This window comes from Cheilinus undulatus, linkage group 3 (assembly GCF_018320785.1).
Source record: "Cheilinus undulatus linkage group 3, ASM1832078v1, whole genome shotgun sequence".
Taxonomy (NCBI): Eukaryota; Metazoa; Chordata; class Actinopteri; order Labriformes; family Labridae; genus Cheilinus; species Cheilinus undulatus.
Window position 1 is genome coordinate 53,635,091 of NC_054867.1, and position 24,161 is coordinate 53,659,251.

Here is a 24,161-nt window from a genome sequence, read left to right on the forward strand (position 1 = left end):
TGAGGGATAAGTGGAGCTCGTTTATCGCAAATTTGGACACTGCTGGTTAAATGGAGAGTATTCCCTGTGAGCTGCCAGTGCGGAGACGAGTCTCCCCCGCTCTCCTCACCTCCTAGAGCCCTGCTCCTCTTCTTCTCTGGTTTATAGACGCCGTCTCCTCATCCAGGCTCTAAATCTTCATCGTGAACCAGCGTGGAGGAAAGGGGAAGTGGATTTCCCTTCTGTTTCTTTTCTTCCCTCACCTTTGCAGCGTCAGGCCTGTGAATTTATCTCTTCATCTCCATCCATCTTCAAACATCTTCGCCCACTCTCCTGTGGATCTAAATCTCCATCCCAGCCCCCCCCCTGGAGTCCCCGCAGATGTCCTCGGCCCGGCGCTGAAGCGGGCGCTCGCCAGCAGCCCAGATGCATCTGCGAGTCTTTGCCTTTGTGATGTCCTTGCTCTGTGAGGTGATCAGGATGGGCTCCGGTGTCGGGCAGAAGCAAAGGGGTGAGTGCACTGAACGCTGGCTTTGAGGTCAGGGTGGCGAGACAACAGGGTTTTAATTTGACACGAGAATCAAGACAATTCCCAATAATCATTTAAAAACAGGACAAAAATAGGAAAGAAAGATCCCAAAATTAAAATTTTTTACTCAATAATTCTCCCAAAAGAAAAGAAAAACAGTTTTTATGTTGAATTGTTTTATTGTTCTGTAACAAAGTAAGATCAAAGAACAGAACACTGGCAATGGAACATTCTATTTTTCCTAATTGTGTGATCCGCTGCAGTGTAGAATAGAATGTTATGGTCCTGCATTTTCTGGAGAAAATCTTGGTTGTTTTTTGTTTTTTTGTTTGTTTTTTGCGTTTTTGAAAAAAATTAGGATTAAAATAAATATTAAAAAAAATTGTGTCCAATTTTTTTTGTGTTCTTGATATAATGACAGACTTGATATCACATGACCAAATGGGAAAGGTGAACGTTTCAAAATAAAAGCCTCCATGTCTAAATAAAAGCCACATAGCCATTATTGTGTTTTACAGTAATGAGAGGCCCTTTAGCTCTACACTATCATAAATAATGTTCATTCTAAATCTACCAGTGAATGAATAGATTATGTTGTAATTGGAAGAAAAATAAATCAACACCAATAAATAAACATGGACTACTGCAGCTATAGGGTTGTAATGTTTGGTGGAAATGTTTATCTATAATAGTAAAAACAAACAAATAATAAGATATACATCTTGATATTGAATGAGGTGGAAAGTAACCAATCACATGAACTCAAATTGCTGTCATTGAATTATTTCTTTTGGTGCTTTTACTTTTTTAGGGTATAATATTCTTGTACTTTTCCAGCCTCTGTTGGTTACACAGTCACACATAGAGAGGATAATTCCAGATCATAACAGCTGCTGTTTTTAACTTTATTAGGTGTAACTGTAGCTGAAAAACCTGGTTATGTTTATTGTCGTGTTTTTATTGCCATAATGAGAAAATCACATTTTACTGTACAACTCCTCAGCAGCTAATAGGGATGAGAAATAAATCGAAAATTTAGATTAAACGAAGTTACAAATTTGTTTTTTTTACCTGATATACGTGAAAATAAAGCTCTATACATTTTTTTGTATGAGAGATGTTTGCGTTACACACCATGCAACAACTGGTATGAGATGAGAGTATAAATGAGAGTAACAAAAACACCCATTCCTTTTATTACAACAGTTCACATTGTTTCTGCAACATGAGTCAAAATAATCAGATAGTTTTTTCAGAAATGTTCCGTTTTCATGATAATTGCTACGAGGCTTAAAGTTTTGAAAATATCAGTCTATTTACTACTGTGAACTACGTAGATAAATAGATTTAGACGGTTCATAGTGATTCATGATCCTGACATTTGGAGAGCCGTTTATGTTTATCTATCTAATATTGTGTTGGCTATTATATAAAATTATTTATTTATTGTTTATGTTTGTTGGAAAAAACAGAAGATGAGAAACTTTAACAGAAATTTAAAGTAAACTTTAAGTTAAACATGTTTTACTTTAACTGGAGTGGATTTAAAGACCAGTACACTTACTTCTACTTGAGTAGATTTTAACCAGAGTGACTTTACTTTTACTGGAGTGAAATAATCATACTTTACTGCTTTTCCACCCCTGAGAACTCATTTTTCTACTTCAACCACCAAAGCTAGAATCTCATCAGTCCATACACTCTTCTGCCTGTTTTTTTTTTATTATTATCTTTTTTCATTTTTTTGTTCACATATGTATTTGTACATACAAATATAAGTTAACTTTTCCACTAAATAATACAATTTTATGATCCTTTAAATCAAGAACATGAATAAATACCTCCTACAGTTCAGTTTTATTTATTTCTATGAATGAATTTCTTCTAATAATGAAAATAATAGTCAATGTATTCACCAGTCCATTTACCATTACGATTATATCACATACATTATATCAGTCAAAAAGGCCGATCATAATACTGTAAAACATAATGGATTGCTATGTAGGATTTTATCATGACATGGAGGCTTTTATTTTGAAATGTTCACTGTTTCCTTTGGAATGCATGGTTTTCTTTTCCTCTTTCATATAAACAAGAAAACTTAAAAACATCATTTATTTTTATTTTTTTTTCTGTTTTAGTGACTGAATGAAAATTACTCTGTTTTTTTTTGTTTGTTTGTTTGTTTGTTTGTTTGTTGTTGTTTTTTGTTGTTGTTTGCTGTTTGATGTAAAAAAAAAAAAAAAAAAAAAAAAAGAAAATCAGAATTTAAAGAAGTCTGGATTTCTGAGGCTTGTTTCAACCAGGAAATATAACTGCCTGAAAGTAGACTGAACTTTTAGGTAGTCTGCATTAAATTGGGAATATAAACTCAGAAAACAAATGTTTCTTTTTTCCTCAAATAAATCAATAAATGAAAAACAATCTTTTATTTTTCATTTTTTAATCTTATTTTTATGTGTTTGGATGACAAAAAGATGGTCATATAAGGAGCACTAGTAATGTAACATTCTTTTATTATATTTTTCATGTGCTGCAGGTGTTTTAAAAAACATCATCAGTCTTCTTTTCTTCGATCTTCTGACCAGAACACCAAAAAGAATAACGTTAAAACAAACTGTTCTTCATTTCTTCATTTTCTTTTGGAAAAAAACAGAAAAACTAGAAACAGAGAATGAATGACCATTCATGGTTTTATTTTCTGTTTTTCTTTTTTTTTTATTTAATATGACAGGATGACAGGCGGGTCTTCTTTCATGTTTTCTTATTTTTTAAACAGTAATAATGAAGCAGTTTGGTTCTGGATTTATTATGCCAAATTAAAAATATGTGGCTGTAAAAAACACGGACCCTGGCAGCTTTAGCTTTTTCATGATGGCTCCATTTCATCTACATGAGTGGAACTTGGAAAAGGCTAAACTTGCAGCATACAGAGCTATTTTCATTTAAACAGACCAGAAAGTCTGAAGATCTCCCAGTAATGTAGTCTTTAAACATTTGTCATTCTCAAAAATCCTCGCATCTGTAAAAGCCTAAATACACCGCTCCATCATCAATGTCTCATTTATTGGCATAAAAACCCAACAGCAATCTTTTACAGTTGAAACGGTTGGTGAATTTCTACTTAGGGAAGTTTAAAACACTGATTAAAAACATTAATAAACTTTATTTTTTGCTCAGTTTTCTTTTGAACAGATCTGTATCTTCTTTACATAAACCTGAACATGCTCATGTTTGAATATTTACAGCAGCAACATTTGCTTATATTATGAATATTAAATGAAAAATGAAACTTTTTTTGCTTTTTATGAAGCTTTAATTATTTTTTAAAACATGCATGGCTGATTGGCATGTGTTAAGAATCTTCTGGACCCCCTGCAGCCCCTTAAAGTACCTCATGAAGTCCAGCTACCCCTGTAGAGAAATGGTGCATTAAAAAGCAGATGTTGGGGAAAAAGGAGCTGAAATCTGGCATTCATTACAGCGATTAGGGCTGTCAACATTTTCCTTTTTAAACTGCAATAAATCACTGAATTTAAATAGTTCAATGTGATTAATCTGATTTTTGGCATCTTCAAGTGACTTATTTTGCATTTCAAGACAAATTTTAAAGTCCATATGCACATTATAAATCAGTTATTCCCACTGTGTTGATGATATGCAGGAGTGCATGTACAAAATGACTCACTGACATCAAATGATATGTAAAGCTTTCAGGGCTTCCCTTTTATTTGTTCATCCAGGTTTGAGTCAAATCTGAGAGCTGATTAATATCGATACTGTTTGAGAGCCCTTATCGAAATCCCATACATATAATCAAAATTAATTTTATTATGTAAAAGGATCCTGGGTAGGACTCCTGGCCCGAACATCAAGGTCCAGCTCCTTAAAGGGCCCCCAAATGTCTTCATATTAGTGTAATGAAATGGATCAATAAATCCAAATGTGTGACTAGAGTCAGAACAGAAATGTCACTGATAGTAGCTATCTATTTTATTTTAAGTTTCTGGTTCCTCCAAATCATTGGTTCCCAACCTGGGGTCCGGGCAAAATTAGATGTACATATATAGTTTTTATTGAATCATGATTAGCAACATAATATATTAAGGCCAACCTTAAATATTCTTTTAAATCAAGAGAATCTGTTATTTTTTAAGCAAAAAAGTCATCATTTTTAGAGGGAAAAGTGGGATTATAAAGTTGCTCATTTACAAGAAAAAAACATCAGAATTTCAGAATTTGAAGCGTAGGAAATTTACAAGAAAAACTTGCAATTTCTGAGTTTATAAAGTCTTGTATTTTGACAATAGAACCTCAAAAAGTCCAAATTTAAAAATCCTACATTTACAATCAAAAAATATGGTCAGATATTTGATTTTATAATCTCAAAAAGATAACATTTTGGTTCACTTGCATTTGCAACTTTTAAAGTAAAATATTTCTACTTTTTTTCTTGCAAATCACTGACTTTTTAAACTTGAGAATTTACAGATTTTTCTTAAAATAAAAAAAATCCTCTTTATTGTTGTTTTCAAGAGTGGCCCCACTACATTGATAATAATAGATATTTATACAGTAATTTTGGCAAGAACAAGTGTATGTGGGTCTATTATGTTCTGATTTTGTCAATAAAAAAAGTTTATAATTGTTTAGAGCTTTACCAAGTGGGTCCTGGGGGGCCTAGCTTTTCTCAGACCCGAGTTGGGGGGGGGTAAGGAAAAAGGTTGGGAACCACTGCTCCAAATGACTAAAACTGGGCAGAGCCTAGACCATCCTGCATGAAAAAGGCAAGGACAGAATGTTTTATAAGCTCTGATTATGTCTTCCAAGGCAAGGATGGAATGTTTTATGAGCTCTGAGGACATTATTTTCACAGGCAAGGAGGGAATGTTTGATAAGCTTAAATACAGCATATTTAGAGAAAAAGAAGGAATGTTGGTGAAGCTTTGGGGACTTTGTCTTTTCAGACAAAGTTGGAATGTTCTATAATCTTTGATGACATCCTTTTCAAAGGCCAGCAAAAATGAAGTTTTGTATACGCTCTAATTACATTATCTTTAAAGGCAATGATGGAATGTTTTATGAGCTCTAAATACACCATCTTTAAGGGCAAGGATGGAATGTTTGATAAGCTTTGATTACTTCATGTTTAGAGGTGAAGAGGGAATGTTGGTGAAGCTTATGGGACTTCATCTTTTCAGGCAAAGATGGAATGATTTATAAGCTTTGATGACATTATCTTCAAAGGCTATGTAGAATGTTTTAAATCTTTGATGACATCATCTGTGGAATGTTTTAAAGTGTAGGTGACATCATCTTCAAAGGCATGGACGGAATGTTGATAAAGCTTTGGTGACTTCATCTTTTAAGGCAACGATGGAATGTTTTAAAGCTTTGATTTCTTCGTGTTTAGAGGTGAAGAGGGAATGTTGGTGAAGCCTTGGGGACTTCATCTTTTCAGGCAAAAACGGAATGTTTTTTCAGCTTTGATGACATCATCTTCAAAGGCAATGTAAAATGTTTCAAAGCTTTGATGATATCATCTGTGGAATGTTTTACAGTGTATGGATGGAATGTTGGTGAAGCTGTGGATGTTTGGGTGTTTCTCAGGAGGCCATATAGTTGGCAACTTTTGGATAAGTGTGGGTGGAACTGGCGAGGGTTCCCGGAGCCTCCAGATGACTGAAACGGCCCCTGGACATGCTGTGTTAGAATGTAGCTGCTAACACCCCACAGTAGCTTAACTACATTTCTGCAAGGAAAAAGCATAATATTAATACAGTTTTAAAAGAATTCATGTGCTTAATTTTTAACCTTAATCTCAAAGGAGGTGATGCAATAATGCTTACAGCCTCGATAAGGACAGATTTTATGTGATACTGGGAATAAAATGAGTGAAAGTACACATTAGCCCACACTAATTATTTTGAATTTAAACATGCGTTTAAGCTGATAAATCACACTAGTGATTAATTTTCTGGTTGAATCCAATAATATTGACAGAAAATGGAGATGGAGGTGTCCCATTTCTTCCTACGAGGCTCTTTAATCATTCTCAAATCTGGCTTGAGACATTAAAAAGCAGATATTTCTCCTGTCATGTCAAAGTTTCCCTCCATGGTGCCAGACTCTGAATCCTCCTGTCACTGCTTGTTCATCTCTGCAGCAGCAGATGCTCCACGGTCTTCAGAGATTCTGCTCAAATCAACTTTTTAGTTTAATGAAGGTTTATAAAATCCTCCTGAAAACAGTCTAGAGCAGGTTCACGGTGACCTGGCCGCTGTCTGGCATTTCCTCAGGAATGCCAGGACTAATGGAGCATCATCCGGTCTCAATTACAGCGTCAGTTTGGCTTCCGATATTTGCACACAGAGCGGCGAGGAGAGCAGAGGAGAGGCGTTAGAGGATGATTAGAGGGTCTGCATGGAGCCATTAGGTACCGCCGACTCTCATTCATCGTAACAGCATGTGACAGCAGCATTAGGGGTTTAAATGCAACAGATTTAACAAACTTAGACTGAATAAAAAATCACATTTGACGAAGAAAATGCAAAAAATCTGCGTTGGTCTGCAGAAATTTGCATGCTTTGTAGCAGATATTATGTGGAACTTTTAAAAAACAGACATATGGTACATTGAAAATTAAAAATCAGACTAAATACTTCCATGTGCATTGACAGGAGGTGAGGCAGCCAAGTCTATAACATATAAATATGCACGTTTTTAGCAGGGAAAGAGAGTGATTTTTAGCTCAGTGTCATCAGCACAGGTGAACATACAGCTGAGTATTATCAGCACAGGTAAACCTATAGCTGAGTATTATCAACACAGGTAAACATACAGCTGTTTATAACCAGGTATGATGTGAGCCACTGTAGAATGCTTCAAGTAATTGTTCAGTCAGTATAATAAGATGTTAAGATCCTCTGTATCAGATGCAGATGCAGTCTAGAAGTACTATAATAGAAAATTAGTTAGAATTGCTGCAGTGTTGAACTCCCCTTGGAGGTCAAGCAGTGATTTCTGCACAGAAAAACGCTACCAAAAGGCCATGTTTGAGCTGTTTATGACCCTACTAAGCTTTTAACGTGTGTAAATAAAAACATTCTTCATTCTTAAGCTACTTTGTGTCCCAAAAGTAATGAAATATTTAGCCATGGTTCAAGAGATAAGACTGAAAATCACTGATTTAGAGTTTTTTAAGGCTAATGACAGTAGATAAAACTTTGTGTTTATGTTGAAAAGAGAGAAAATAAGGGGTTTGACAATAACAACTTACAGGTAGCTTGACGTTACCCTTAACTTGTTGCATGACAGTGTTTATGCCTGCTGCCTAAAATGGGACTTCCTGTGAAGTCTGGCTGCAGATTTTTGATGCTAATGGACCTGAACAGCTTTAAGTTGGACGCCATTTTCAGGTCTCAAAGGTCAAACTCTGGTTGTGGGCTTGACACGTCAACCTGCTGTCAGATTTGATCTCGTCACAGTGCGGAGATGCATGGTGTTGTTTTAGTTTACCTCCTGCTTCTCCATCACCCCCGCCTTCTTCTTCTTCAGCACACTCTAAACTCTCCAATCACAACTGAGAAGTTCTGGAGTAAAGGAGGGTGGGTAAAGTGGATCTACAGAAGCTGTTATTATGTCCATTAGACAGATTTATGGTTCTGTCAATGTTGATAATTGTGAGCATCTACACGGTTTCTCTAAGGGGGAAAGAAACAAAACAGCAAGATTCCAGGAAGACAGGCTCTAGTTAGATATGACGTTAAGCCAGCATGTATACAAAAGGCAAAGATGGAATGTTTTATAAGCTTATAAGCTTGGTTGGCATCAACTTCAGTGGCAGAGCATAGTATGGTAGTGAAGCTGGGGATGTTGGGGTATTTTTCCCTCCATTTTTGTCAAATAATAGGCCATAGTTGGCAACTTAGTGGCTAACTGAAGACAGTCAAAATAAGAGAAAGCTTGTTCGGATGTATGTATTCTAAAAATATTACAGAGATAAGGTAAGCTTAATGAAAAGCAAGAAAGGAATGTTTAAGATGTTTTGATGACATCGTCTTGAAAGGAAGAGGAAATAATTTTTCATATTGAATGATGACATCATCTTCAAAGGAAACTGATTAAGAGTTTTAGATACATTGATGACCTCATCTTAAAAGGAAGAGAATGGAATGTTTTAGACTCTTTGATGACCTCATCCTCAAAGGAAAAGAGAGGAATGTTTTGTATAAAATGATGACATCATTTTCAAAGCAAGAGAATGGAATTCTTTTAAGAATTTGATGACCTCATCTTTAAAGGAAAAGGATGACATTTTTTTAGATGCTTTGATGATGTCATCTTTAAAGGAAAAGAAAAGAATGTTTCGTATTTAATGTTTACGTAATTTTCAAAGGAAGATGACGGGAGAGGAAAAAATGTTTCATATGGAATGATGACATCATCTTCAAAAGAATAGAATGGAATTTTTTTAGATACTATGATGTCATCATCTTCGAAGGAAGAGGATGGAATGTTTCAGATGCTTTGATGACCTCATCTTCAAAGGAAGAGGAAAGAATGTTTCATATAGAACGATGACATCATCTTCAAAAGAAGAGAATGGAATTTTTTTTAGATGCTCTGATGCCATCATCTTTAAAGAAAGAGAATGGAATGTTTTAGATGCTTACATCAGTTTCAAAGGAAAAGAAAAGAATGTTTCCCCTGTGACTTCCCCTCCCCTCCATCCTTACCCTGAGTCCCTCCCCTTCCACAACAGCCATGTCTGCTCAGAGCTCTGAGAAAATCCCTGATTCAGGCCATCGTCTGTGGATCGACACGGAGCTCCCGCTGGTTTCTTTTTTTTCATCATCAAAGGAAGAGAATGTAATGTTTTAAACAATTTGATGACCTCATCTTTAAAGGAAGAGGACAGATTTTTTTTTAGATGTTTGATGACATCATCTTCAAAGGAAGAGGAAAGAACGTTTAATATGGAATGATAATATCATCTTCAAAGGAAGGGAATGGAATGTTTTAGATGCTTTGATGACCTCATCTTCAAAGGAAAAGAATGTTTCATATTTAATGTTTACGTCATTTTCAGTGGAAGATGACAGAGTTTTTTTCTATATGATTTGATGACCTTATCTTCAAGGGAAGAGGAAAATTGTTTAATATGGTTTGATTACTTCATAATAAAGTAAAACAACAGTCTAAAGTTTTTATATCTTGCATAGTCAAAGCCAGTACTCACAGTTTGCAAATAAACCTGGTTTATGTGTCAGGTTTTATTTATTCCTTATCTCTTCATCAAAATTGTATTCCTTCTGTGTTGTTTTATTTTCAAATCAGTGAATTAATACCGTCATCTTTTTCATGATGATATTTTGGCCTTTCTAGCAGACTCCAACCAAAGGAGATGTTTTACTTTTTTCATTGTGTTTATTTGATGCCTCCGTGTTTTTTTGATGCCTCTGTGTTTATTTGTATGTTTATTTACGTGCATTTAGCTCACACACCTCCCAGCACTAGGTGGAGCCGCCCTCTTGTTAAGTTCAAACATAAACAGAGCTGTTAGGAGGGTAATGGGGAGCAGGTGGTTGCTGATGTTTGTTGCTCTTTGTGGAAAAGTTTGGATTCTACTGGAATAATGTTTGGTGAGTCTTGGAATAATTGTATGTTCTTGTTTAAAGGCAGATCAACAGAAAATCTCTCAGCAAAGCCAGCCAGAGGACAGACTTAGACTGACACTGATCAGACCAAGAGAAGAGGGACAATCTGAGCAGGGGTTCTGACAGGGTCATGTGAAATTATCAGTGAGGTTATATAAAAGTTCTCTGCTTACATTTATGTTTGTCCCTGGTTTATATTACTCTGTGGCCCTCAGAGTCTGTGAGGTGGCCCTCAGAGTCTGTGATGTGGCCGTCAGAGCCTGTGATGTGGCCCTCAGAGTCTGTGAGGTGGCCCTCAGAGTCTGTGATGTGGCCGTCAGAGCCTGTGATGTGGCCCTCAGAGTCTGTGAGGTGGCCCTCAGAGTGTGTGATGTGGCCCTCAGAGCCTGTGATGTGGTCCTCAGAGCCTGTGATGTGGCCCTCGGAGCCTGTGATGTGGCCCTCAGAATCTGTAATGTGGTCCTCAGAGCCTGTGATGTGGCCCTTGGAGTCTGTGATGTGGCCCTCGGAGCCTGTGATGTGGTCCTCAGAGTCTGTGATGTGGCCGTCAGAGCCTGTGATGTGGTCCTCAGAGTCTGTGATGTGGCCCTAAGAGCCTGTGATGTGGTCCTCAGAGTCTGTGATGTGGCCCTAAGAGCCTGTGATGTGGCCCTCAGAGTCTGTGATGTGGCCCTAAGAGCCTGTGATGTGGTCCTCAGAGTCTGTGATGTGGCCGTCAGAGCCTGTGATGTGGCCCTCAGAGTCTGTGATGTGGCCCTCGGAGCTTGTGATGTGGCCCTCAGAGTCTGTGATGTGGCCCTCAGAGTCTGTGATGTGGCCCTCAGAGTCTGTGATGTGGCCCTCAGAGTCTGTGATGTGGCCCGTAGAGCTTGTGATGTGGCCCTCAGAGTCTGTGATGTGGCCGTCAGAGCCTGTGATGTGGCCCTCAGAGTCTGTGATGTGGCCCTCAGAGTCTGTGATGTGGCCCTCAGAGCCTGTGATGTGGCCTTCAGAGCCTGTGATGTGGCCCTCAGAGCCTGTGATGTGGCCCTCAGAGTCTGTGATGTGGCCCTCAGAGCCTGTGATGTGGCCCTCAGAGTCTGTGATGTGGCCCTCAGAGTCTGTGATGTGGCCCTTAGAGCTTGTGATGTGGCCCTCAGAGTCTGTGATGTGGCCGTCAGAGCCTGTGATGTGGCCCTTGGAGTCTGTGATGTGGCCCTCAGAGCCTGTGATGTGGCCCTCAGAGCCTGTGATGTGGCCCTCAGAGTCTGTGATGTGGCCCTCAGAGACTGTGATGTGATCTTCAGAGTTTAAGAGAAGATGATATCATTTTCAAAGGCAAAGCATGGAATGTCAGTGAAGCTGGGGACGTTAGGGTCTCTCCATCTATATTTTTGCCTCAAAGCAGACTATATTTGGAAACTTTTTGAAAAGTTGGTGGAACTGGAATCTGGCCAGTTTTATCCACATTTCCAAAATTGTAAACAAAGGACAGTTAACACAGGAAATATTGTTGAAGCATTTGTGAAACCCCTTTAAACTTTCCCCACATCTCTTACAGCCTTTCGTTCGTTCTGTCAGGGGGTTGAATCTCTCTTTTAAACATCTCCCTAAAAGCCCATCAAAGCTTGTAACACCTGGAGCTGGTTACACCTGGAGCTGGTTAAAAAAAACCATGCAATCCATGCAAGGTCAGAGGGCAGCGTTTTTATGCTACCTAAACGTGCCGAGCCTCCAGAAGTCTCCAAAGCCTGCAGATCGATCACACATGTGCAGAAAAGTCCCAGAGCGGCCAAGGAAATGTGCTCCGCTATGATCCACATTTAGTCCTCATCCTGTTGTCCTTTTCTACAACTCTGGATAAAATCTGTAACACGTTGAAAGGTCAGTGTTTAAAGCTTCCTGCAGATGGACTGGGGTATCAGGCAGACCACAGACATGTCTCTGTGGTGGTAGAAATGCCACAGCAGCAGTGATGGACAGAAAAAAACAGTGAGTGTAGCAGAGCAGACCTCAGTGGGCTGTAGTTATGCTTGTTTATGTCTAAGAAAGAATGTGTCCAACTATCCATCCATCCAAGATCCAACTAAAGTTCTTTCCAGTGTCCCTTCCAGCTGTAAAAAGACCCTTTAGGATGTTAGTACAGAGGGAAAAGGTGACAACAGAATCCTCTAGGGAGCCCATTCATTGGTAAGAAGGGGACAAAGCACCCCTAGCCTGTCCTGCAGTGGAAAAACAGCAGCAAAGGGCCCTCTTGGTGCCATTCCAGTGACAAATAGCAAAGGATCCTTTAGGGCCCCCTACACTGGGAAAGGGTGACAAGAACCCCCCTAGGATGCTATTCCAGTGGGAAAAGCTCCCAATGGGATTCTGTAGCGGGCCACTCCAGAGACAAAAGGAGTTAAAAGGGTCATTCAGGGTGCATGAGGGTGAAGGGCTTGATAAAGTGATATTCCAGAAAAAAGATAATAAAGGGCCCACGACGGTGCCCTTCCAGAAAAAATAGGTGACAAAAGGTACTCTCAGGTGCCATTCCAAAGAAAAAATAGATGGAAAAGGGCCCAAGAGGGTGCCATTCCAGAAAAAAAGTGAGAAAGGGCCCACAAGGGTGCCATTCCAGAAAAAACAGGTGGAAAAGGGCCCATGAGGGTGCCATTCCAGCAAAAAAGTGACAAAGGGCCCATGAGGGTGCCATTCCAGAAAAAAGTGACAAAGGGCCCATGAGAATGCCATTCCAGAAAAACAGATGGAAAAGGGCCTTCTAGGTTGCCATTCCAGAAAAATAGTGACAACTGACCCACAAGGGTGCCAATCCAGAAGGATTTAGAGACAATGGGCCCACGAGGATGCCATTCCAGAAAAATAGTGACGAAGGGCCCACTAGGGTGCCATTCCAGAAAAATAGTGACAAAGGGCCCACTAGGGTGCCATTCCAGAAAAATAGTGACAAAGGGCCCACTAAGTTGCCATTCCAGAACAATAGTTGACAGCGGGTCCTCCAGGGTGCCACTTGAGTAAAACCATCCCAGTGAAAAAATGGGTTAAAACGCCCTCTAGGGGGCCATTCCTGTAAAAACAATAGGTGACAAAGGGTCCACTTGGGTTGCCCTACAGTGGTAAATAGATGACAAAAGGCCCCTTGTATTTCCTAACAGTGGAATAAAAAGTAGGTGACAAAGGGCCCACTAGGGTGCCATACCAGTGAAAAAAGGGTTTAAGGGCTCTCTAGCATGCCATTCCAGAAAAAAAACAGGTGATAAAGGGCCCACTTGGGTTGCCTTACGGTGGTAAAAAGAAGACAAGCATGTCCTAACAGTGGAAAACAGCAGCAAAAGGCCCTCTAGGGTGCCATTCCTGTAAAACATGGGTGACAAAAGGCCTTCCGTGTCCTACCAATAGACAATACATGGAAATGTTCCCACTTGGCTTCCATCCCCATAGACAAATATGGTGAAGGGCTCTTCCAGTTTCTGTTTAATTGAACAAAATAATATGTGATACGTTGGAGTAGGGATCTGTACTCTTACAAAGTTCTCCAGAGTTCTGTACATTCCCTGCTGTCAGTAAGAACCACTTCAGCAGAACAGAAATTCTTCAGTCTGATGCTGAAACTTGTGATTTTTCCGAAATTAACAGCAAAATAGTTCATAACTTCTATGTTAACTTGTTTAAGTTATTTTGATTCATTCATATTGAAAGTGGGTTCTGAAAGTTACAGGTTTCATAAAAATGTTTGGCCAGTTTGAATTCTCGTCCTTCGAGGCTCTGTTGGTAGATAAACTCTCTCTCTGTCTCCTGTTTGATGGATTTTCTCTCTGATTGATTTTCTGCAGAATGGCCACTCTGAAAGGAAAGTTTTGCACCTTTTGTCTACTTTTATCTCTGAGAAACAGAACTCCAGCTCTTATTTTACCACATGATGAATGACGTTCACCCAGAAATGCTGCCGATGTGAAGTCAGTGAGGTTAAAAAGTTTGGTTAAAGAGCTTCTCGGCACCTGTTTCTGTTCAAGTGTACAGCATTTTTTAACTGAAGGCATTCTTTTCAACATGTGATTCAAATTGTTTCAATCAGACCTGGAGCATGAGATTCTTCTCAAACCTGCAGCTTATCAGCAGGACGTTCTGCAGGAGAACGCAGATAAAGGAACGTCTAGCTCAGTGTTACTCAACGCTGCTCAACCAAAGAGCCAAATTTTTTGAAAAATGCATTTGCAAGAGCCACAATCTAAGTGGTGGAAAGTGGCAATTAAATTTTGTTAAAGGTGGCAAAAGTGGTCAAAAAGCAGCAAAAACTGGGAGAAAAGTGGCGAAAAAGGGCAGATTGTGACAAAAATGGGTGGGAAGTGACAAAAAAATAAGTTAAAAGTGGCAAAAAAAATTGTCAAAAAGTGGCAAAATCTGAAACAAGGTGGGAAAATGGGGAAAGATCAGAAAAAAGGAGGGAAAATGTGCAAAAAGTGGCATTTAATTGCAAAAGGCAGGTTAAATAGGCGAGAAGTGGCAAAAATAGGCAACAGGGTTAGAAATGGGGAGAAAAAGTGGCAAACAAAATGAGTTACAGGTTGCAAAAATGGTCAAAAAGTCGCAAAATATGAGTGAAAAGAGACTAAAACTTCTGTAAGAGGCAAAATCTAAGTGGTGAAAAATGGTGAAAATGGGTTAAGGTGGCAATAACAATATGTTAAAGTGGTGAATGGTCAAAAAGCGGCAAAGAAGTGGTAAAAAAATGGGTGAAAGTAGATGAAAATGAGGAAGAAAGTAGTAAAACTGACTAAAAATAAGTTACTGGTGGCAAAACTGGTCAAAAAGTGGAAAACACTGGAAGAAAAGTGACGAAAAAGGGCAGATTGTAACAAAAATGGGTGGGAAGTGACAAAAAAATAAGTTAAAAGTGGCAACAAATTGTCAAAAAGTGGCAAAAATTTGAAACAAGGTGGGCAAAAAATGGGCAAAGATCAGAAAAAAAGGAGGGAAAATGGGCAAAAAGTAGCATTTAATTGCAAAAGGCAGGTTAAATGGGTGAGAAGTGGGGAAAAATGGGCAAAAAGGGGCAAGCACTGAGGAAAAGTGGCAAACAAAATGAGTCATGGGTTGCAAAATGATCCAAAAGAGGTCCAAAAGTGTGGCAAAATATGAGTGAAAAGTGGCTAAAACCAAGAGCCACAATCGAAGTGGTGAAAAGTGGCGAAAATGGGTTAAAGTGGCAATAACAATAAGTTAAAGTGGTGAATGGTCAAAAAGTGGCAAAGAAGTGGGAAAAAATGAATTTTGTGAATACTGCAAAAAATTCACCATTTTAATTGCTCTCCTGCTCACTCTTTTAGCTCGCTTCTTCCTCAAAATCCAACCTATTCAAACTACACTAATGTCAGAATATTCAGCCAAGTTAGGACAAGCCTGCAATGACTTTAACATTGATATCTTTCAACCCTTCAGAGATTTTCAAAGATTTTCTGAAATCAGATGTGACTCCCAGCAAATGCAATACTTCTGCTTGTCAAAGCTCTTTTTAACCCTTGTTTTTGAAATTTCTATAAAATGAAAGTTATTATTTATTTATTACTTATAATTATCATAATATTAATAGAAAGAAATTATATAGTAAATTTGTTCAATAACATCAAAATAAACTGTTTTTTTTTACATCCTTCCCAGACTGATATTTTTCAACGTTCAAAATGCAGTATGAGCAGTTCAGCACAAGCATTTCAATAATATATATTAAACACCCACTATCACAAATAAATTATTACAGTATTTTAGATGCAGCATTAGCAGTTCAGCACAAGCATTTCAATAATATATTCAACACCCACTATCACTATTAAATTATTACAGTATTTTACATGCAGCATTAGCAGTTTAGCACAAGCAGTTTAGCACAAGCATTTCAATAATATATTCAACACCCACTATCACTATTAAATTATTACAGTATTTTAGATGCAGCATTAGCAGTTCAGCACAAGCATTTCAATAATATATTCAACACCCACTATCACAAATAAATTATTACAGTATTTTAGATGCAGCATTAGCAGTTCCGCACAAGCATTTCAATAATATATTCAACACCCACTATCACTATTGAATTATTACAGTTTTTAGATGCAGCATTAGCATTTTAGTACAAGCATTTCAACAATGTATTCAACATCCACTATCACTATTAAATTATTCCAGTTTTCAGATGCAGCATTAGCAGTTGGGCGTGAGCCATTCTGCATGTAGCATTCACAGCGTGCATTTATTTAAGCGGATATTTTTTACTTTGAGTATAGCATATTTATAGTAAGGGAAATCCCTTGTAATTAAGGTTCAAGGTTCACTTTATTATCCCTGTGAAGGGCAATTTGTTTCGCAGCCAGCAGTCAAGACATACATTCAGATCAATAAAAAAGCAGCACTCTCACACGCACACACCGCTGCTGCATGTCGCCATTACCAGCCCCATACCCCATGCTGTCTATGAAATGTTCATATATGAAGCTTATCAGTTATAAATACAACCTCAATCCCAAAAAAGTTGGAGTGTTGTATAAAATGTAAATAAAAACAATGAAATGGCTTTCAGACCTTGTAAACTCATATTTTATTCAAGTATAGGCAATGTTTTGATGCATCAGGCTGCAGAAAAAAATTGAATAAATGGTGGAGAAAGAGGATGTCTGACTTTCTCAAGAAACCAAAGCCATGTGGCGATAAACTTTTTAAAGAGGTGTGGATAAAGACGTAGAAATTAACTTTACAAGGTTATAAAAGCAAATCCACAAAGACTGAGGAGCTGCTGGAAAAGTGATCCTAAAGACGGTTAAACAGGTCCCATATTTGAAACAGAGATGGCAGTCAGCCACAGGTCTTCTGTCAGGATCAGACTAGATGGTTCAGACTCACGCACACTCACGTCTGCTCTTCATCTCATTTTTATCTTCCTCTTCATCCCATCTCTCCTAGTTTTATCCCTCTTTACTTCATATGAGCCGTCTTATCATCAGTGGCTCAACGAGGCTTTTTGAAGTGCCCAGGACTGTAAATTTGTGGAGGCAAATGAATCACAATATGAACCTTAAAAATGTGTCTGTCTCTAAAAACAGCCCTATTTTAGCCACGCACTGTACATACAAAACACATTACTCACCATTTTCATTATTGGGGTATTGCTCTGTCAGGTTGTACAGGGATCAGGGGTGAACAGCCTTTTTCACGTCCAGACATTACTTGGATTTGACTCAACCACTCCAGAACATTCCCCCCTTTGTTTTTAAACCATTTCTGTGTAACTTTTTCTCTACGCTTCGGCTCATAGTCTGACTGGAAAATAAATCTTCTCTTGCAGGCTGAATTAGCTTTTTAAGGACCGGCTGCTGAGAAGCATACCCACAGCATGATGCTGCAACCACCATTCTTCACAGTGGGGATGGTGTGTTAGTGGTCTTGTCTGACAGTCAAATAGCTCCATTTTGGTCTCATCAGAGCAAAGAACTTTCTTCCTCTTGACCATGGAGTCTCCCACATGCCTTTCAGTGAACTCTAGTCCAGACTGAATCTGAGTTTTCTTCAACAGTGGCTTTCTCGTTGCCACTCTCCCATAAAGATTTGACTGGTGAGGAACCCAGCCAACAGTTGCCGGACACAGACACTAATTATGAGACTAATAGCACCAGAGGGCTGGAGCTCTGTTGAATTAGGTCAGTCACTTTAGAAGGGTGAATATTTGTGTAGTCAACAAGTTTTTTGCCAAAGAAAGCCAAATTATATTGACCATGATTGATTTACAAAATCAATAAATGGGTAAAACATCCAAGGGGGTGAATACTTTAACAGACAACATAAGTAGTCTCTCTTTTCTTCCTTAGCTGTCTGTATCTGTATCCCTCTTTAGCACATCCCGTCTGTGTTTCCGTCTCTCAGACTCATCGTTTATCCGGTTGGATTGAGAGCATTCCTGGCCTGCCTGTTGAGTCTGTCAGTAATCTCTCTGCTTTCTATTGGAACATAATCATATTTATTCTGTATTAGATTTAAGGCTGACACTCGGATCAGTCAGACATGTGAAATCAATCATCCGAGTGAAGAAAAACTCAATAAACTTGATCTGAGCGCCAAAAATAAATGGGGAACATTTGAGTTTTCCTGAATGAAATAAAAGTAACATACTGCACTCTGCTGCATGAAACAAACTTTATAGACAAAACTGTTTGCTCACCTGTTAAATACTGATTTCAGGCGTTTCAATCAGATCTGTGTCCAGCGGTGTCTAAAATCCCCACCAGTCTCAAACATCTGTGATCCTAAGTGGGTCGTTCTGAAAAGCTCAGTGACTTCTAGCGTGGTACTGTGATGGATGCAACCTTTGCAATAAGACTGTTGGTGAAATTTCATCCCTGCTGGATATTCCCCAGTCAACTGTCAATGATATTTTTAGAAAGTGGAAGAGTTAAGGAGCAACAGCAACTCAGCCATGAAGAGGGAGAGCATCAAGAGCAGGGTCCCCAAGTCTCTGCTGATTCCACAGCTGAAGAGTTCTGAACTTCCACTGACGTCCATGTGAATGCTAAAACTGCAGCAGGAGCTTCACAAATGGGTTTCCATGGCCAAGCAGCTGCATGTAAGCCTCACATCACAGAGTCCAATCCCAAGGGTCAGATGGAGTGGTGTAAAGCTCACCGACACTGGACTGTGGAGCAGTGACTAATCACTCTTCTCCGTTTACAGTCAGATGGGTGAGTCTGGGTTTGGAGCATGCTGGGAGAGCGTTACCTGTCTGACTGTGAAGTTTGGTGGAGGAGGGCTAATGGTATGGGGCTGTTTGTCAGCCCCTTATCTCCAGTGAAGGCCAGTCTTAATGTTTCAGCGTACCAAGACATTCCAGACAATGCTATGCTTCCAACTGAGTGGCAACAGACTGGGGAAGGCCCTTTTCTATTCCGACATGACTGTGCCCCAGAGCACAAAGAAGGACGAGAAAGACATGGCATGATGAGTTCAGAGTGGAAGGACTTAACTGGCCCACATAGAGCCTTGACTTCAACCCCATTGAGGACCATTGGGATGAATTGGAATGGAGAATGCCAGGTCTTTTCGTTCAACATCAGAAAGCCTTCCATGAGAGTGGCGGCTTTTATAGCATTAAAAGGGGTTTAACTCCATATTTAAGCACATGAATTTGAATATGATGTCACTGCATTTCCTGCTGGTGTTATGGTCAGGTGGCCAAATACCTTTTTTCCATATAGTGTACATCGGTGTGGTGGAAAAACTCGAAATCAGATCAAAGACTGATACATAATGGAGCATAAACTGCTGCAGGAAGCTGCTCTGGAGGCCTGAGGGTCCTGATGGGCCTGATGCTCCTGGTAGTCCTGATGATCCTGATACTGATGATGAAATCTGTTGCACAGACATAACAAATGTTTCACAAAGAGAGAAAAATCAAGTACAAACACATTAGAGTCCAACCTCCAACAGAATCCAACAGAGTATTAACTAAATCATCTCATGTCCTAATGGTGCTTCTTTTGTTTCCTGTAGCTCACAGAGAGACATCAGACCATTGCCGCAGCTGTCTGGAGTGCTCCCGGGAGAACGGCTGTGTGCGATGTCCAGAGCGTCTCTTCCTCTTCCTGCAGAGGGACGGGATGTCTCACCAGGGCACCTGCCTCCACGCCTGTCCCACCGGACACTACGGACAGAGAGGGAAGGACATCAACCGCTGCATTAGTAAGTTCTTGACCTTTATTCATACTAGACAGAATTCTCAGCCACATGCACTTTGGTGAATATTTGAAATTCCTTGCTTAAGATTCACCTTTCTTAGTTCACCCCAGAAATATATTTTACCAAAAAAGGGGGAAAATGCTCAAACATGGAGCTTTTTACCATTCTCTTAGGAATATCTCAATACCATTGTTCTGAGCTTTGCCAGTATCATTATGAGGGGCTGAAGAAGACGCCATAGTTTCCTCAAAACTAAAGGCTAACCTCGGCTTCCTCCTCTTCCTCCCCTCAGAGTGTCGCTCTGCAGACTGTGAACACTGCTTCAGTCGAGATTTCTGCACTAAATGTAGACCAGGTTTCCAGCTGTACAAAGGAAAGTGCCTGACTGACTGCCCCTCAGGAACCTTCGCCTACCACACAGACTGCTTAGGTGAGTAAACACCTACTACAGTATAATGAGGGACTTCAGTATTTAAACTTGAGCTTCTTTAAAGCCCCCTCTACAGGCTGCACTAGAAACAGACTTTTTAATAGAATATTATGATTTCCTAATTTATCTCTGGTATTAACCATACTAAACTAATCTTTTTAACACAGTAAATCATTGGATGTGGATTTGCTGGTATCTTAATATATAATCAAAATAAAATGAAAAGCAGAAAAAACATTTCTAAAAAATAAAAACAATCATCTGATGATAATGAACAAATCTGACTGAGTTGACAACTATCTGACAGAGTTAAGGAGTATCTGACAGAGTTAAGGAGTATCTGACAGAGTTAACGAGTATCTGACAGAGTTGACGAGGATCTGACAGAGTTAACGAGTATCTGACAGAGTTAATGAGTATCTGACAGAGTTAACGAGTATCTGACAGAGTTGACGAGGATCTGACAGAGTTAACAAGTATCTGACAGAGTTGACGAGGATCTGACAGAGTTAACAAGTATCTGACAGAGTTAATGAGTGTCTGACAGAGTTAATGAGTATCTGACAGAGTTAATGAGTATCTGACAGAGTTAACGAGTATCTGACAGAGTTAACGAGTATCTGACAGAGTTAACGAGTATCTGACAGAGTTAACGAGTATCTGACAGAGTTAATGAGTATCTGACAGAGTTAACGAGTATCTGACAGAGTTAACGAGTATCTGACAGAGTTAACGAGTATCTGACAGAGTTAACGAGTATCTGACAGAGTTAACGAGTATCTGACAGAGTTAACGAGTATCTGACAGAGTTAACGAGTATCTGACAGAGTTAACGAGTATCTGACAGAGTTAACGAGTATCTGACAGAGTTAACGAGTATCTGACAGAGTTAACGAGTATCTGACAGAGTTAACAAGTATCTGATAGAGTTAACAAGTATCTGACAGAGTTAATGAGTGTCTGACAGAGTTAATGAGTATCTGACAGAGTTAACGAGTATCTGACAGAGTTAACGAGTATCTGACAGAGTTAACGAGTATCTGACAGAGTTAACGAGTATCTGACAGAGTTAACGAGTATCTGACAGAGTTAACGAGTATCTGACAGAGTTAACGAGTATCTGACAGAGTTAACGAGTATCTGACAGAGTTAATGAGTGTCTGACAGAGTTGACAAATATCTGACAGAGTTGAAGATTATCTGATAGAGTTGACGAGTATCTGACAGAGTTGAAGATTATCTGATAGAGTTGACGAGTAGCTGACAGAGCTGACTAGTATCTGGCAAAGTTGATGAGTATTTGACAGAGTTGATGAGTGTGTGAAAGAGTTGACGAGTTTCTGACAGAGTTGACGAGTATCTGAACCTTACGTTTTGATGCTTTTCTAGTCTTAGTTATGTGTTTCCCACTGAAAGATAAGGACATAAATGTGAGACTAATACTCCAGACCCATGGATCATCTTGTTTTCAGGAAAGTGGCATTATTAGACCAATATATTTCTGAATACTGTCTCTTTAGCGGCGTCTTTCTTCAGAAATCTCTTCAATATTTCCCTCTGAGACTCATTTTCCATCTCTTTGTCTCTCTCAACACTCATCAACTCCACCTCTGCCTCCTCGTTTTTCATTTCTCACCTTCATCTTTTCTTTTCTGGAGCCAAATCCTGCAGGATTCACCTCAGAGGTCCTCAGAGAATCTCTGAATCTATCTTCACACCGTCACTGATTTCTCAGTAAGTGAGATGGATGTCTGAAACCACTCACTGCTCCCTCTTTCTCTGCCGTCCACCTGCAGCGTCTGCAGCTACTGCTGCTCGCCGTCAGATCCACCACATCTGCTTCTCGTGCCGCTGTTGAGGCTTCATGTCTGACTGTGGGTACACACCTCGAGCGACCGGAGAGCTTTTCATTAAGGGCCAGGGTCTAACATGATAATGATGATTAGAGGAAATGTTGGCACACAGTGCCTTGTTTCTGGAGGAGCGGCTGATTTTAGTCAGTGACATCAGGAGCAGTGAGCACGGATTAATGTTTCATCTGGAGTTCATCTGACCGTAATGATTCCAGCGTGGTAGCCAGAGGTCAGCAGAAAAACATTAGTCTGACATATTATTACCTCACTGAGGAGGTTTGGTTCTCATTTATTGATTTATTCTGATTATTTCGGTCCACATGCCTCTACAATCTCACTGTCACTATAATAAAATCTGAGGAGGGATAAGCCACGCCCACTTCCTCCTTCCTATTGTCCCTTATCAGCCACAACTAGACCATAATCTAGTACTTAGCAAAGATGCTAGCTGAGCCTTTCTAACGTATAAAAACATCATTTTGACTCAAACATGATTTTTAATGTAAATAAACCTTGTGGGATGAGAGACAGAGAAATTATGAGCCGTTCATGAACGAGCCTGTTTTTCTAAATGGCTCTTTAATGTGAGCCACTGTGGCTTGCTTCTGTTTGAGTGTCAGTATCCTTTCCTCTTTCCTTTGTCGTTACCTATTCCACATTTTAAAAAGCAAACGTGTGTGTGTATATATATATATATATATATATATATATATGTATATATGTATACAGTGCTTAACAAATTTATTAGACCACCCGAACCCTAACCAAAGTAAGGTTTATGCCACAGCTACCCTAAATTAACAGCATTGGTAATTACCAAAATCATTTTTATGTTTCTGCAATGGTTAATACACCAATATGTAGAAGCTCTTTAACCCAAATGATATTTTTAATGGTCAAATATGACCATTAAAAATATCAATATAAATCATAATTATAATACCAATATAAATTAATAATTTACTATTAATGATAAATTATTATTGTTATACATGAATTTTCAAATTTAATGATTTACAAAAAAACTGAAAAAAATCGTAAAGCACATTATTATTTCTTGATTAATAGGTCAAATTATAGTTATTTACTTGCATTCCTGAACAGAAAAATTAGTTTTAGTGGTTGAATGTTATGCTTGATTCATTTCTGACTTCTCAGAGAAACCCACTAAGCCGGCTCAAATTTGGGTATAAAAAGGTGAATTCAGTTTGAAATTCCTCATTCCTGTTCAAAATGGTAAAATGTGGAGAGCTCACTGAAATTGAAAGAGTCCGCATTAAAGCACTTCATGATGCTGGATGGTTTCTGAGACAGATATGACAGGTGGTCTAATACATTTGTTAAACACTGTACACACCCACACACACACACATATATATATATATTTATATATATACACACACACATACAGAGATGGATGGATGGATGGATTCATCTTCTACTTGTCTCTTTCATCCTCTCATAGATAACTGCCTCCTGGCTCCCTTGGGAGAGTGGAGCGACTGGAGCCCCTGTCTCAGAGAAGGCGTCACCTGTGGCTTCAGGTGGGGGAAGCAGACCAGGACTCGGGTGAGCCGGTTGTCCAGCAGAAAGCCTGAAGAGACACCGGCGTCTGTTTGTTCATCCCACAGCGAGACACAGCGATGCAGGATGAGGAAAAGGTGTCAAACAGGTGAGTGAGGACAGCTGATTCAACTGGTATTACCTAAGAAAAACTAAACTGAAGCAGCAACATCCAGCTTTAAAAAGCTGAGACTTTTACAGCTGATTGGTAATGATTTATCTTTATGACTTCTTTCTGCAGATGTTTGTGGATTCATGTCTTTGTTAGTCTGCTGGTGCTCATTTTATAATGCCAAGCTGGAGAAATTAAAGCCTTTAAAACCTGACTAGCACAGCCTACTTCTAATTATCTATTTAAGGCCGATATTCAAAGTTTCCAATGATAACTATTAGAAATCAAAACATGAGTGTTTAAAATTTCTTTAAGTTGCCGTAAGGACAGAGGT

At 39.1% G+C, this 24,161-nt stretch overlaps 1 protein-coding gene across 1 annotated transcript; it reads left to right on the forward strand.

The window, feature by feature from the left end:
• The first annotated feature begins 405 nt into the window (after nt 1-405).
• On the forward strand, nt 406-23,832 carry rspo4 (R-spondin 4). The gene is made up of 4 exons (XM_041783622.1): nt 406-490; nt 19,684-19,872; nt 20,162-20,299; nt 23,618-23,832. The coding sequence occupies exons 1-4, from the start codon at nt 406-408 to the stop codon at nt 23,830-23,832; spliced, it is 627 nt and encodes a 208-aa protein (XP_041639556.1).
• Nucleotides 23,833-24,161: the final 329 nt, after the last annotated feature.